Source organism: Melospiza georgiana, chromosome 4, assembly GCF_028018845.1.
Source record: "Melospiza georgiana isolate bMelGeo1 chromosome 4, bMelGeo1.pri, whole genome shotgun sequence".
NCBI lineage: Eukaryota > Metazoa > Chordata > Aves > Passeriformes > Passerellidae > Melospiza > Melospiza georgiana.
Window position 1 is genome coordinate 33,471,478 of NC_080433.1, and position 15,904 is coordinate 33,487,381.

At 36.5% G+C, this 15,904-nt stretch overlaps 1 protein-coding gene across 7 annotated transcripts in view; it reads right to left on the minus strand.

The window, feature by feature from the left end:
- ATF7IP (activating transcription factor 7 interacting protein) overlaps positions 1 to 15,904 on the minus strand; it is an 82,121-nt gene that overhangs the window by 18,498 nt on the left and 47,719 nt on the right. For 4 of the 7 annotated variants that reach the window (XM_058023679.1, XM_058023681.1, XM_058023680.1 and 1 more), the window contains 3 exons: positions 14,467 to 15,105; positions 12,859 to 12,926; positions 7,848 to 11,417 (listed from right to left, as the gene is read on the minus strand). In XM_058023679.1, coding sequence (XP_057879662.1) covers positions 9,972 to 11,417; positions 12,859 to 12,926; positions 14,467 to 15,105 — 2,153 coding nt within the window. In that variant the 3' untranslated portion in view covers positions 7,848 to 9,971. Of the gene's footprint in view, positions 1 to 7,847; positions 11,418 to 12,858; positions 12,927 to 14,466; positions 15,106 to 15,904 lie in introns of those variants that run through there. The other 3 variants (XM_058023686.1, XM_058023685.1, XM_058023684.1) reach the window with 2 other exon arrangements.

Sequence of the window (15,904 nt, forward strand, 5' to 3'; positions counted from 1 at the left end):
CATGATCTCAGAGAGCAACTTTATCACCTTATCCAGATGTTTCTTGAGTACTGACACCACCAGAATGGTTAAGAGCTACAAATTTAACCCCAGAGCATCATCTCTGTGAAATGCAAGTAATAGTTTTCAGAAAACCCTGTGCCCAACCAAACTAGAAAATAAAACCACCCTTTTTTAGTATTGTGACTATTTCACCCAGAAATTCTCTCAGGGAAATTTTTTATTGTACAAGGACTTGTGGCAACTCCAGTTTACAACAGAACTATGAGGAAAAACTACAGAGAAACAACTGCTCTTTTCTTCCATAAAAAAGAGGGAATGGGATTCTTTGGACAAGATTGCCATGTTAGACATAAGAAATGGAGATTCAGACATACTGCTCTGAGCAAAATTAGAAGACAACTTCAGAATGCTTGCAGCCCTGATGAAGTCAAGAGGAAGCCTGGCACTGGACTTTCAGTCATATATGAACAACACTTCCATATGTGTCAAAAACTTAAACAAGAGAACAAGTCTTTCAGCTCCTAATATTAGATTTCAGCAAGCATTTGGGTAGAAACTGGTAAAGCAGAAAAGTCTAGTCAAAGCATTGTGGTCTGCTATCACTTTTTAGCTATCTCCAAGCACAGGAAGCCAGCAACATGAAACTGCTTCAGCTGATCTCAGCAGAACAACAGATGATGACATCTTAACACCTTTCTATCAGTGCAGCCATATCAGTGAAATAATGGAAACCATTAATGAGAACCTCAAACATTTGCCTGATGGTTTGGTTTATATACTGCCTAGCAAGACTTAGTAACAAAGGATTCACACACCTTAGAATACAAATAAACTGAAACAGAAACAAAACAACCACATCATAAATTGATCTGTATATATTTAAAAAGTCACAGTTACAAATGAACACAAAACCAAACAAACCCAACGAAAGTGAATAAAATCACAACCCCACAGACAACCTGTCAATCCTTTGTCAGAACCAGTGCACCTGTCTCCAGACCAAACAGAAGCTGCACTTAAAACTGATTGTTTAACACAGCATCTGGGCAATTTCTAGTAATCTAGCAAAAAAGGTCTACATTGAGATTTAAAAGAAATATAAACTACCAAACCCACTTTTCCATACTTTTACAGCTCATGTATCTTAATGTATGTGCCTTTAAATTCCAAGTAAGTAGAAATTCTCCAAAATACTGTAATTTACATTGTCATTTTGGACCTGTGTTATCTCAGCAGGCGAGCAAAGCTTGTATAGCCTGGAAGTAGCAGCATCATGGACTGAACCATCCAGTTAATCACAACTGTATCTGAGCTGCCCTTGTTTAAATATCTCTCCTTTCATATGGCTGTCAGCAGTGTAACAGTCTTAACACAAAACAGTGGAATGAGAAAAGTGAATTAAAAATGGAATTAAAAATTCAAACTAACAAATCCCACTCTGAAATGCCAGAGTTTTAAATACGTATGTAAAAATAAATTTAGGAAGAAAGTAAGAAAAATACAAGACTTCATATTTTCTTGACTTCTCAGTTTTAATATGGCCACATGTTTAGTCTTCAGCTGGTAGGTGCACTTCAAATTGCAATTAAAATGTTTTGCATAAGAGCAATGTGTCCTGTAACTGAACATTTCATACTGAAATCGAACTCCAGCCCAAGACAACACATGTAACAACTTGGAGATGAAAGGCAAAACACAAGGTGAAGACGGCAAGGTACAACTAAGAGCAGAAACAAAGGTGAAAAAAGGAAGCAGGAGGAAGAAGAAAGGTAGTGGGGGAAAGGAAAATAACAAGCCATGCAGCAACTGAGCCTGCACCACCACAAACACGGAATGATGGGGCAAATGTACTGCAAAGTTACTTCAATATTCCCAGCGTTGTGTAATTTCCCTGAAACAGCCCACAGAGGAGAAGGCCCTTTGCATTTACAACCTTGATCTGTTTGGAAAAATGTGTTCTTTAAAGAAAACCTTGTCAAATTGCAGGCCCTCTGCCCCAGCTGCTTTAGTCTGCAAAGTCATGTCCACACCTATTGCAATTACCCACATGAAATGATCTGTTCGTGCGTCACATGCCCCAGGCAAGCATCAGCTTGCCATGTGTGAAGGAAAAGTATTTTAATGGCAAGCACAGAACTTGTGAAAGCAGCAACTGAAAAGACCTTAGAAAAAAGGGCAAAACTGGAAGTGTAAACATTCTTCTCTTTTAAGTATCTGAGTGAAACCTGTCAAGTCCTGAAATAAGACATTATAACCTCTTCTAAATTTCCCTTTATCAGTTACATGGAAACTGCTTTATAGTGCATATGGAAGTGAAAACAATGAAAAGCATGCATTAAATGAATGCAACTACTCAAATTTGTGCACTTTTCCTACTTCATATTAGAAATTGGTACTTCTAAGTGTTCTACTAACTGTAAAACTTTTGCTTAAAACTAACATTTCCAGATTTTCTTGACCATGAAAACTACCAGAAACAAAACTTTAATTTATTTGATTACACAAAATCTTTATTCATATTTTAGTAATTACACTTCAATTAAGGGTTTTCTAAAGAGAATCAGTAAAAATTACCTATGCTCACGATTTCATGCATTTTCTACTATTTATGCACAGACAACATAATTGCTTTCTTCCAATCCCAGCCACTAAAGTCTTTTTAAGAATGGAAGAAAGTACTGAGAAATTCATGGACTGACAAATAAGATATACTGGTGGGAATAATTGCCAGGAAAAAGCAGCAATAATACAGTTTCCTTGAGAAAGAAAGTAATTATACATTGACTTTCTAAAACCAGTGGATATTAAAGCAATTTAAACAGTAAGTATAACAGAAAAGGGGTTCTTAGAGATAATAAAAATCATGGAACTTGTCAAAAATAGATAAATACAGGGTCACTTGAACTTGACGTTACAATTAAGATAAATTGTAACGTCAATGCAAATGTTTTATAATTAGAAACTTTTTTCCTGCTATTGGAAGACTGTCATAATATCCCATATGTCATCAACTGCAATATCAAATAATTAATCCACACACTAGAAAACAATATATTAATAAAGGGAAATCAGAGGGGCATCAGCCTTGCAATAAATGAAGGGCTGTCTCTGGCATCCAAGTGGTTCTGAAGCAGTTCCCTCATCTGCCTCTAGAAAAGCAGGGACATTCAGACAGGCTAGTACTATTATATGTGTTTTTCTACTTGCAGAGAGCATTCTACAGTGTTGGAAAATACAATGGAGTAGGAGAAAGAATATTACCTTAGCTTTGCTATCCAGCAACCTTTTCAAATCATTACTGCTGCAAATTAGGTTGATTTATTTGCAATTTTGAAAAGAAAGAGAAAGCTTTTTTACAGACACCCATCCCCACGATTTTTTTCTATTCTGATACTACAAGGAAAACACAGGTAAGGAAGGAGACAATTTAGGGACCAAAGCACAGATTGGTAGACATGATATTGAGAAAAGAAGTTATCTCCCATCATAACTGCAATTGTGAAATTTACCACAGAAAAAGTTACACTACCACAGCACATACAGGTCAATGGGCAAATTACTGTAGAAAACTGGGAAAGAAACTTCTAAAGCTCAAATGGAACAGCTCAACAACATGCACATGTATTGTACCAAATGAAAAACCAAAAGCTACAACTTGGAATTTTGAAGGAAGTTCTGAATATGCACTTCTCTATTCACATATTATGTACATTATTTAAAAAGTTTTGGTATTATATAACGCCACAGTTCAGCTCATCACAAAGAGATAAACAAGGTTATTGATTGTAATGCCACCTGCTTTTCATACAGGAAACATTTCAGTATGTAAGAGTGAAAAATTAAGGGGAAAAAATGCAACAACAAAAAAATACATTGCAACATAAAAAAATAGTTTCAGGGTAGTAAAGACCGAAATAATCTGAAGATTATGTGTGGCACACTGACACAGTGCAGACAATTTTATTAATAGTTTCTACTGTAACAAACTAGAAAAAAATCTGGAGGTTGCAAACCAGACAATTAATGAAGCATCACACCACCACAATAATACATGACGCACCAAGGCGTTATATAATAGCAAAATCAATCTTAAATTATGGGGAGTGATGTTAAAATATGTCTTGGGAATGGAATGCATGTAGAGAGGGTGGCAATACCGTGTTTGTATGCATAATTATAAGGTCAGTATTTCATTTTGAGTCATCTGTATACAAAATTACAGACTTCAAGCACAGTTTAAGCAGTTGTGAAAATTATTTTTTTATACATTTTTGAGCATATTTCAGCCACAGACTGTTTCAGTGTCAAATTTATCACTCCTCAACCGTTATTTTTTCCAATGCAGTGACTCCCACAAAATTGAAGTAATTATTCCAGCCTTCCAAAGATGTCGTGATAATCTACTCAACCAGGTACCAAACACATTTGTCATCTCTTACCAAGATAAAAGGAGAATGATAATGTAATAAAGGAAGCAGTTTACCAAGATCAAAGTTTACACAAACAAAATTTCATAGTGCTGCAATACATGTTTTGATAGTGGGGTTGCATATTTGTGTAATACTCAAAAATACTTTTAACAGACACTTTATGTGTTGCATTCACACAATTGCTCCATTCCCCTTACCCTTAACTGGTACTGTGCTAACTTCCTACCAAACAAGAACAATATAAACATGGAAAAAATGAATAACCAGTTATATTAACCCCTATGTATTATATACCCTCTCATTTCTTTGGTGCAAAGAGCAGATACTGGCCATCTTATTGAACAGTAAATATATTTATAATACTTTTCAGATTAGTTTTCTGCAGCTTTTAAAAGCTATTAGCCATGCGTGGAATAATGGCATAATCAGTGAGATTGTTTTAATACCTCTCCCAAATTTTCTGGCCTAAAATGACAAATCTGAGCCTACAATATACAAGTATATTTACTCATTAAAAACTGCTCAGTAGTTGGGAGTAGTTTAAGTAACACAGATACAGTCGCAAGGAAAGACAATCACTTTAAAGTCACATGAGAATGGATTCACTTTAACTATGCTCCTTAAAACAGCCATCCAATTCAGCTACACGATGTTCTGCTAACAACTTTATAATTTAGTTTTCTAATTAGTCTCAGGCAAAGGTTCCACCTCACAGAGAGAGCTAGTGGCATTTTAAACAGCCCAAACATAACCCCATGGTCAGAGACAAAAGTCAAGCAGTCCATTTGACATCTATAACTGTATATGTTTATTTTGAGTGATAAAACCATGAAATGCAAGGTAACATATTCATCAATAACGCTTCAACAACATAGAATTAACAGCTGCTTATAAACTGTACGCTGACATATCAACTTTGTTCACATTATTTCCTAAGAGACACTCATAAAGTTTGTTAGACATTGCAGAGTAATGTGATAGGAGTTATAAATATACTTTATTAATGTTTTACGAAATGAATTTCCAATAGTCAGCAAGATAGCTTAAATTAAACTGTAGCTCAACCAAAGAAATCAAGGTGTGTCAGAAACAATGGGAAATGGGTAGGACACTTGTGGACTTTTATTTAATAAATTAATAGTAGCTGTAAAGTGAAATGCACAGATGAAATTTAGACTAAAAAACAGGTTTACTCCTTAAGAAAATAAATTGCACATGAAGGAGGAACAGGAAAAAAAGACTCTTCACCTGACCTGGTGTTTTAATAAATATAATGCAAACAATTCTTGAAGATTGACTTATGCCAGACATTTTCACCCTGTTAAGATTTGTTCACTGTTACTTTAAGTTACAGTGTAATAAAACTGCTTTCATAGATTCTCTCAGTATACCATAGCTATATTTATATATTATATATAATATATATAAATCCTGTATCTATAACCGGGATTTGTACTAAAATACTTTTAAACCATTCTAAAGATTTGCTATATAATTAAAAATGCCTCTGCCTCTATAACAACAACATTTGTCCCAATACAGTAAAAGTGCTTGTCATGTCTTCAGAAATGCAACTCAAGGACCCAAGGCACTGGAATGGCCATAGATAAAATGACTGGGACCAAATAACAACCCTTAAATTTCTGTGTACACAGGAAAAAGCTGAAGATGAAAGACTAATACAAGTAGTAAGACATCCCCTTCCACATCCCTGCAGCCACTCCTTTTGGAGCAAGAAGCAGAGAGAAAGGCTGAAAAGAAGAAAACAGTAACACAGCAAAATCATACATCCAAGCTGCATACGGAAAACTTTAGCAGCTACTGAAAAGCAGTTCAGTTCAGGATAACCAGAGGTACTAGACTAAAACCACAACAAACCCAAGAACAAATTCCATTTCAAAGCATCCTTTCAATGCCTTCAGGTATTTGACGCTGCACAGTGGAGCACTTCACATGGTACAGAGAAGGTGCATATAAGCAAAGAAAATTTAACATACTTTAAGATACCATGCCAACTTCATATAAACAAGAAGTAATTCGAGAACCCTTCAAGTAACAGCTGAGATTTCCAAACTTCACAGGAAAGCACAGGGAAAACAAGTCCTGTATTCACAACACTACTACCAAAGCTGAATTATGACTATGAGAAGCAAAACTAAATTTATTCAAGCATTAGGTAAGGAACCAGTTACTCTTCACTGTTTTCAGAGTCATCTCCATCAAAGAAAATGGAATTTAAACAATAACATAGCAGTCACTATTAATGTAGTTGACTTAGACTAAGCGCTGGGGGTTTGTTGTTGTTGTTTGGGTTTTTGGTGGTTTTTTATTTGTTTGTTGGGATTTTTTTGGTTGGGGGTTTTTGGTTGGTTTTGCTTTTTAGGGATTTTTTTGCAACTGAAATGAAACTATCTTATTTTAGGAGAAGATCTAATTAGAAAACTCAAGAAACACAGACGATAAACTTCTTCCAAAGAATATTTCTTATATTTGGATTTTTAAAATTAATTTTAAATGATGACTGGCGATTTTGCATTGAATTTGCAGCCAAAGTATAAATCTAAATTTAGACAACAAACTATATTTAACCTGTTGGTTCACCAAAGAGGTTCACTTATAGCAGAGAAATAATGGGAAAAGACCCAAAACTTGTTACCCTGCTATTCTGAAGTTCTCTGCTGATACTGCAACTGAGGAGTACAATAATGTCCATTTTGATAGAATTTATTATGTTCACACAGCATAACATGCACTGCCATGAAGAGCACTGACTTGAAACTTGACTCCCTGCTCCCTGTACTCACAGCCAAAACCGACTTCACAAAAGCTGCAAAATATGCATTTGGTTCATTTTTTCTAGAAATAAAATACATGTAGGAAAGATTTATTTAACACTTTAGGTGGGAGGGGAAAGAGGAGAAAGATTTTTTCAGTTCTGGAAAGTTAGAAAGATGTTCTACTAATTAGAAATCAAAGTTTACCAGAAAGCTTAGTAAATAATGATGCCACGTCTTGTGAAGCAATAATACTTCCAGTCCATATGAGGAATACTTTCTTACTAAAAAACAAAAAATAAAAAAATTCTCCCATACAAAACCCCAGAAGGTAATAAGAGGACACTGTACAATTGGTGCCAATAGAACTAGAATTTAACAAATGAGAATCCAAAAATACCCAATTATAAGCCAACAGAACAGAAGTCAAGTTAGAAGCCAAACGATAATCAAAAAGAATGAGAGACATGCCAAGACTGGCCTAGAGTCCCTTTTTCTATTTTAGTCACCAACTAGATTTGTGTTGGAGAATGAAGCCATCAGCAATTTGCTGTTGCACTAAGTCACCCAGATGCAGTAAGAACCAGAGCAGGGTTATGTGGTCAGTATGACCAGAGGATGCGGCAAGAGGGAACACAGAATCATCCGGCAACCTACTTTTCTTGTTCCTGGAGGATAAATGTTCAGTGCCAATATACTGGAAGAAGCAACTACCTGAGACAAAGATGGTAACTTTTTTCTGGGAGAGGACAGTAATACATACCCATCCTGGTGGAAGTTTAGATTCAATTTAGAGATTAATTTTGCCAGTTTTGCCGAGTTATTAATTCCATGAATCTCTAAAATTTTGAAATCTGTGTTACCCTAAAATAACCTTGAAGAAGTTACTACACAGTTCTCCTATATTTTGAGAACTGTTTGCCATTTGTTTTTTCACTTTTTCTTCTTGCCATTAGAGAGGATCACTTTCTTTACCATCTCTAATTGATTTACTTTAGGCTTGACAAAAGGACCCATGCTTTCTTTCCTCTAGTCATTTATGTCATGAATTAACACTCCTACTAAGGAAGCAGAACAGTGTAGAAGTAATTTCTATATTAACAATTACATCTGATCAACTATCTCAACCATAGATGAGTTTAAGATCACTAAAGAACTTTTAAAACCTTTTAACTGTTATCACAATCCATTAGAAAATGGAGCACTGTGTTGGTCTTACACTTTGGAAAATTGATGCAGTAAGTATGAATAATTGACACAAGGTCACAAAAGTAAATACTATCAGCCAAGATATAAACTCCAACATTCAGGCATCAAGTCCTCTGCACAGACTATAACAGTGTCTATATTGACTATACACTACAACAGAGTGATAAATCTCATTCAAAACTTGAAAGCCTATCCCAGCAAGGAAGTTCTCCACAGAATTAAGAGTTTACCATGGTCAATTTGTCATTTCAGCTGCGACTTTTCCCTATTTTGTCCATTGTTGAGCAACATCAACATTTCAAGTGAAGTCCTTAGTATGATAAACCATGTGAAGTGCCTCTGTGTACCCGCATTTGAAAAGGAAAAAACAATTTTTATTTCATTGTTAATATATGGAAAGCAGTTTTAAATGTTATGCTGTTTCTTCTTCCAAAGTGGACCAACCATAATCTGTAATTCTATAACCAGTTTTCTATTTTTATTTACTGGAAGATCTCTCGTCAGAATCTATGATGAAAATTATTCACATCCACTATGCTGAGAATTTCTAACCTGTGAAAATCTACAGAAAAGACAATGACAGGACCAGTTTACCGACCTGAAGAAGTTAAAACCAAAAATATTTGGACAGGGTTCAGTGAGGAAGAACAAGGTGTACTTCTTGTGAATTATATATACTGGCAAAGACTAGAGTGCAAAGATGATGTGACAACGAAGGGGGTTGGTGAGAGGATATACAAAAAACAAAGACCCTCTCTCAAGTTAGGCACAGAGACAACACAAACACTAATTACCTCGCATTTAAGCAAGAAATTGTTTTCAGCTCTTTTGAGAATGCTTTCCCCATTTCATGCACAACCAAAGAGATCCCAATTTTAATACTACACATATCAATAATGCCTTTGGAGAACAGAATGACTGGAATCTTAAGCCAAGAATATTAAATAGGAAAGACCTCCAATGCAAATCTGCAGCTCACAGAGAAAATCAATTTAGAAGAAGGTTTAAAAAAAAAAAAGGAAACAAAGGCACAGTCCTCTGGTAGGTCTGATAAGAATTTGAACAGAGGGTGACAGTGGTTAAGCAATTCCAGGTGTTTTCATGCGTATGTATATATTTGTAGAGCATCTGTATCTATTTCATTCAGCTTCTATTTTCTTGGTGCTCTTCAGTAATCAAGTATTTGATTTGTAAGATGCTACATTAGTGCCAGCAGTCACAAAATGGTATGATATATAACACTCTTCACAAAATATAAAAACCACACTCTTACTGAAGAAAGCATATCTTCAGCTAAGTGGAAATCAATATCTCCCTTTAATGTTTTTTAAATAACTCTGCTCAGCCACTTGGAAGAGTCCCAGCTGCCACAAAAAGTAACACAAACTCCAAGCCCTCCACAGTTTAAATTTCTGCTCCATAGCTGACATCTTGAATGCAAACCTCTTGCTGAATTAGACCATAAGGAATTTCCTTCATAGACTAAATAAAAAACCAAATCTGATAATTTTTCCATTTTAGCAATTCATCTGAAATCAGTTCTATTACAGAAGCATCAAGTCATAGGTTCTTGTTTTATCACACGCTTTATAAAGACAGGTTTGCTACAACAGCCTTGAAGGGGACCAGCAGGTAGGTTCCCACTGGTCACACTCTTGGGGAGAAACACCTTGGATGAACTGCGGTTCAACAGGACTGGGCTTTTGTAATTCAGAGCTGGGCGTCCCTCAGGGACTAAAGCCACAGAGTTAGTGCCAGGTGGCACCAGAGATTTTGTAGGGAATAAACTTTTGTTTTGTTCTAGAACAGTACGTTTCACAGAGGAGGTGGATGCACCAGATACGGATTCTTTTCTCACTTCATTTGGGATCTTGCTGTATCGACAACTGGGGGCATTGTTTTCCATTATATCTGACCAGGCCCTGTAGCGAACCTCTGCAGATCCCCAGTAGTGCCTAATAGCAGACTCGGAGCGATGGCCTGTCACTGCCATTATTTCCCTAGGCCCCAGTCCTGCTTCACACAGTAGCTGGATGGTGGTAGTTCGGAGAGAATGATTGGTGTACCGCTGAGAGAGCCTGGCTGCCACACTTATCCTGGGCATCATGGTACCCAGGTAGTTCACACCCATTGGTTCTCTTTTGTACCAGACAGGCTGTTCTTGCATTTGCTCTGACGTTAGCTTTAGAGGGTGCAGGTAAAAGGCAGGGGGCTCTGGAGGCAACTTGGACAAATAAAGTTCCAAGGAAAATACAGGACAGTTTGGGTCCCCAGGCATATCATACATTTTACCCATTTTATGAGGATCTTCTCCATTTTTGCCTTTGCCAGGGTATCTAAACATAGCGTATCGACGCCCATTCTTGTCCATCTTAACCACAAATGCATCTGGAGCCAGATCTCTCAGAATTTCCCTCCCTCGCTTGGCAAAATGCAACTGCAAATCAAACCACACCTTGTTGACGAGTGCCAGGGGACTGTGCAAACCCAGCACACCAGATTGCTTAATCTTACGCAAGTCCTCGGCAGCTATAGGAGGATGGTGGTGAGTCTCATCCTTCCCCTGCATGCGCAGCATCTTCAGCACGCTCACAAACACCATGTTTGCACTGGCAAACTCTTTGTCCTTCATTAAGCAAATCTGACGATTGTAAGGCGGCATTTTGAGATGCCGGTTTAAGCCGGCACGCATTGACTTGTAGCTTGCCACACTGTAGGTATTTCCATCGTGATTTCTTATTGTGTAATAAAACTCTCTTAAGATATCATTGAGTTCACTTACTGGGACCAATTCAAAGCTAGGATCCTTGCCATTTTTGGCCAGCCACTGTTTTAATAGGTTAGCTGCCCAGCCAGTCTGCTTGTGGGTGTTTTTGATGCTCTTAGCATCCTCTTCCTCTTCCTCCAAGCCAAAGAGAACATCCTCAGGGAAGTTAAAATTCATCTGTGCTGCTTCTACTGCTTCTTTATTTTCTGATGGAGTCTCTTCCTGTTTCAACTGCTTTTTGAAACAATTGATCAAAGCTGTACCATCAAATATGCCACGGGTATTCGGCACACAGCGAACTACTTTATGATCTGAGAGCTGTGAAGTGTGGAGTAATATATAATATTTTGGATTTTACCTAACAAAAAGCAGGTGGCATTAACTGGGTTTTTCAACCGAACAGCATGTCAATTCCATACCTCACTAGCCAAGTAAAATGCATCAGGTTCTTCTTTTTTAACCATGGCATTACACAAGCTTTACCTGATTTCACAGAAAGCAAACCTAGAACATACACTACACAACACAAGACTGAAAACCAGAAAACATCCTATGTCTTATTTCCCTCCTTCCAGCTCATCTTCCACTGCTAAATACCATTATCATACACAATTCGTTTTTCCAAAAATTTTCCAAGTTTCAGGCTCTAACTGAAGAAAAATTCCAAAATATGCATCTTATACTGAAAATTAAACCTTAAAACTGTACTACTGTCATCCATTATGGTACTGGATTTCCTATGTATCAAGTACTAACAAGGGTTTTGAACAGCTATAATCCACAGGTATCTTTGAAAAATGAAGTTCCAAACAACCATTCTTTATCTTAATTGAAAGATAAGAGTGAGGCATAGTTTATACTCTAAAATACTGACTACCTTTGCCAGACTACTTTCAGCAGATGAAAACCAGAATATTGTACAGTATATTTCCTTCTTGCTTTGAAATACAATTTAGATTAACTGTACCATGAGACACTAATGAATTTGGAAATGCTGTCTAGAAGCAATTAATTTTATTCCTCTTAATAACATGACTTCTAATTAATAGGAATAGTTAAGCATGAGGTGTTTTTTGAAACATATATCAACAGAAAAAATTATTTATGAAGAATTTTAAATAGCTTAATTTCAAACTTTAAATTTAAAGGAAGTCCAACAAATTTTAGACAAGGAATCCAGAAATATTGCAAGCTATCCTTTATGAAGTAGCTATTCATGAAGTAGGTTTCTTTTCCTTTTTTTTTTCTCCCATGATATATGGCAATCAAACATTAAAATTCCAATTTTAACTTCTGGATTAGTGTAGGAACGAGAGCAGTGCGATAATTTATAAAATATTTGTATCTATATAAGTTCAAGCCATTCAGACAAAGATTGGGCAGTCTTCTCTTTGTATGCTAGCTCTGTTTTAGCAGACAACTTTTAGTCTGCTCCTGATTTACCAACTCGTCTACCTACAGAAATCCCATCAGAACACTTCTGAAAAAATTATCAGAAGCTCATGCTGTAAGTAACAGTGAATCAAAAAAAGAAGAATATAAACTGAGAGAAACTAGAAAGGAAACTAGAAAGGATGGCACAAAAGAAACTAAAATTGTGCAATTATAATCAATAAAGAAAATCTCCTGTGGATTGTAACTTTAGAATTTTATATAGAAACAATCAACAGCCTACCTGTGTTGTTCCCTCAGCAGGTCGCTTGTTTGACGAAGTATCTGTTGGTGGCCTGCTTGTCTGGTTTTCTGAGGGGTCAAAAAATTGTTCATTTGCAGTATCTACTCAGTACTACTTATTGCTACCCACTAGCCATATTTGAAGGCAATATTCAAAACTGTTTGACATGAAACATTCAATATGTGACATATTTTACATTTAGCCTCACTTTTCAATTATAAGTAGTCAAGTTTGATTGACGTGTTCCTTTTCTTGTAAGTTTGACAGTATATTAAAAGTATTTTATGAGCAATTTCCTTGCCTGAGCACAAAGTATAACTCCAATCTCTCCTTCCCCTGTATGCATATTGATAAGCTATTCAACTAAAAATTAATACAATTGTTAAATATTTCTGTACAAAAAAAGACCTGACTGCAAAAAGGATGCTTAAAGAGACTGCAAAATATATAACTGAGGCAGGGAGACTGAGTATCTTTAGTAGCTCAGCCAACATTAAACTAGCAATTTAAGAAGCTGCTTTAATATTTGATGCAAATATATAAATTCAAATTCGGTTCTCATTCCTTTTCATTTTAATTAGAGCTCATCAGCAACAGTGCTGGCCTAAATCAGCATTTCAGTTCTGGTGAGAAAACTACTAGGGTACAAAGCAAATCCATGGAAACTGCATAAAATGAGACATTCTTTGGACACATAGGTCCTCCCTTTTTTCACTGTATCTCATCAGCCTCAACCCTTTTTATGTTGTCTTAAATCACATCTTTTTGCTTTAGAGCTAAGAGTCAATATAAAACATAAATGTCTAACTCTACAGAGCACATATTTTAGCATAAGTAACTTAGATACAGGAAAATGAAATGAAACTAGTTCTGATGTCAAGTTTTGCTTGAGATCCTTCTAGCTTATATTGTGTCAATGAGGCTATAACTCCAACACTTATAAATCCTGAAATCCCACCAATTAAAAAAAATCCAAAATCCCACCGATTATAAAAAAAAAATTGAGGTACATAAAATCAGAAATGCAGACAACCGTCAGGGCAGGACCAAAGACTGAGAAAAAGTATTTTAAAATAATCAAGCTAATTATTGTTATCTGAACATTTACTGTATTTAGAGACTTTATTTAAATACTGTAAATGCATTCCTTTGGAACTAGGTTCATATTCAATTGCCTTTTTCTACCAATTTGTTTTCTTTTAAGTGTTGTTAAAATTAAGTTACAATTATACTTTCTTTTCACAGTATGCCTTTACTTACAAAGGTAGTTCATATTATTCTGAGAGGCTGTGTTAAAATGAAATACCAAGTTCTTTATGACAGGAGTTTCTTACTTCACGCTAGGAATTATATAAATCAAACTCTAAATAAAACAAAGCTTACAAAGCCACACCGCTGACTTCAAGAGGAGTTTACTTTCAACAATGTCTGAAACAGATCTGTCATAGAGATAGATTATTTTGATCTTGAAAATTTCAACAGAAATGCAACCTAGAAGAACTATCTCTATAAGACACCTTAAGAAACAATTTCCCACAGAGAGCACTTTTATGTTTCCCTGTGACCACTATCCTCCTCTGCCAGTGCCAACATTCAAGCACAACTTACCAATCTTGGGTGCTGCAAGGGGGGGTGGTTCAGTAGGAGCTGTACTATTAAATGCAGAGAGAGGAAGCTTCATCTGTAGGGGCGCTCGACTGGCAGTCGCATTATAAAGTCCTGGAGTACCCACTGCAGGCAAAGAAGTCCTTGTGGTCTGGGCAACAGGATGTGAAGTAGGAACAGCCTGTACTGCCAACGTTGTGCCTATAGACCCAGCACTGGCTGCAGAGTTCCTTAGAATACCAGGACTGGGCACAAGTGGGATGTTATTTGGTTTAGTTGTGTTAGTTGATGCCAAAGACACTGTCGTTTTGGTAAGGCTACCAACTGTAGATGAGTTTTGTACAGATATGAATTCAACGTTGCCTGAGGGCTGGTTAGAGACCAAAGTCCCTGTGTGGCCTTGCAGAAGCTGAGTCTGGGATGACACTGCCACAGGTACATGCAGGATTACAGGCAAAGACTGCAATGAGACAGACACTGACTGAGTGCTGCCAGTGGGCACTGTGTTAGTGCCTACAACTGTAGCCGTGTTAGCTGTGGGAAGCACTGCTGTTGTCAAAGAGCTGGTGGAGGACACTGGAGTCTGAAGCTTAGGAAGTCCACTGACAACTGCTGGAGAAGCAGCAAGACTGGAAGCAGGCACTACACATAAAAAATAAATAAAAAAATTAAGTATTTGAATCAAGTGGGAAGTTTCACTGAAACATGACAAATGGAAAAAATTTATGATGAGGGCAGTGAGTCACTGGAACTGGCTGTCCACAGTGACTGGGAACACCCCATCATTATAAGTGTTCAGCGTCAGGCTGGACAGAGCTTTGAGCAACTTGATCTTGTGAAAAATGGCCTGGCCCATGGTGGGAAGGTTGGACTAGATGATCCTTAAAGGTCCCTTTCAACCCAAATACTTCTATGATTCTATGAAAAAAGTGGTGTATAATTACTTCTTTTTGCAAATAAAGGCTATAGGTGTTATTTTTCTGTTGTACACTCTCATGTTCAATGGCCTGGTTAAAGATACAGTCAATATTGAATTTCTGTTTATAAGAAATATCAGGAAAAAATATATATAAAGAATTATGACACAGGCTTGAAGAAAGCTCCAAGATTTAACCGCTGAAAACATAAAATACAGCATTTTAAGCACCCATTATAGAAACAGCAGAGCAATTGGTGCTTCACAAAACACAAGAAAAGAAAAACTATTTCAGTTATGTCTTGTATAGGTAGAACCTTGTATCCAGAAGGTTCTACCAAAACCAAGTATTAATGTGTCAGAGAAGATACTGACTCTAATGCAACAAAATTTCAGGATTAATTCTAAAGATCAGGAGCAAAAAACACTACTGAAAGCCAGTACATACAAACTGTAAGATAATCCTGTGGGAAAGATTCAGATGTGCTTTATAATTGCTGTTTAGTTTCCAATTCAATTTCTATA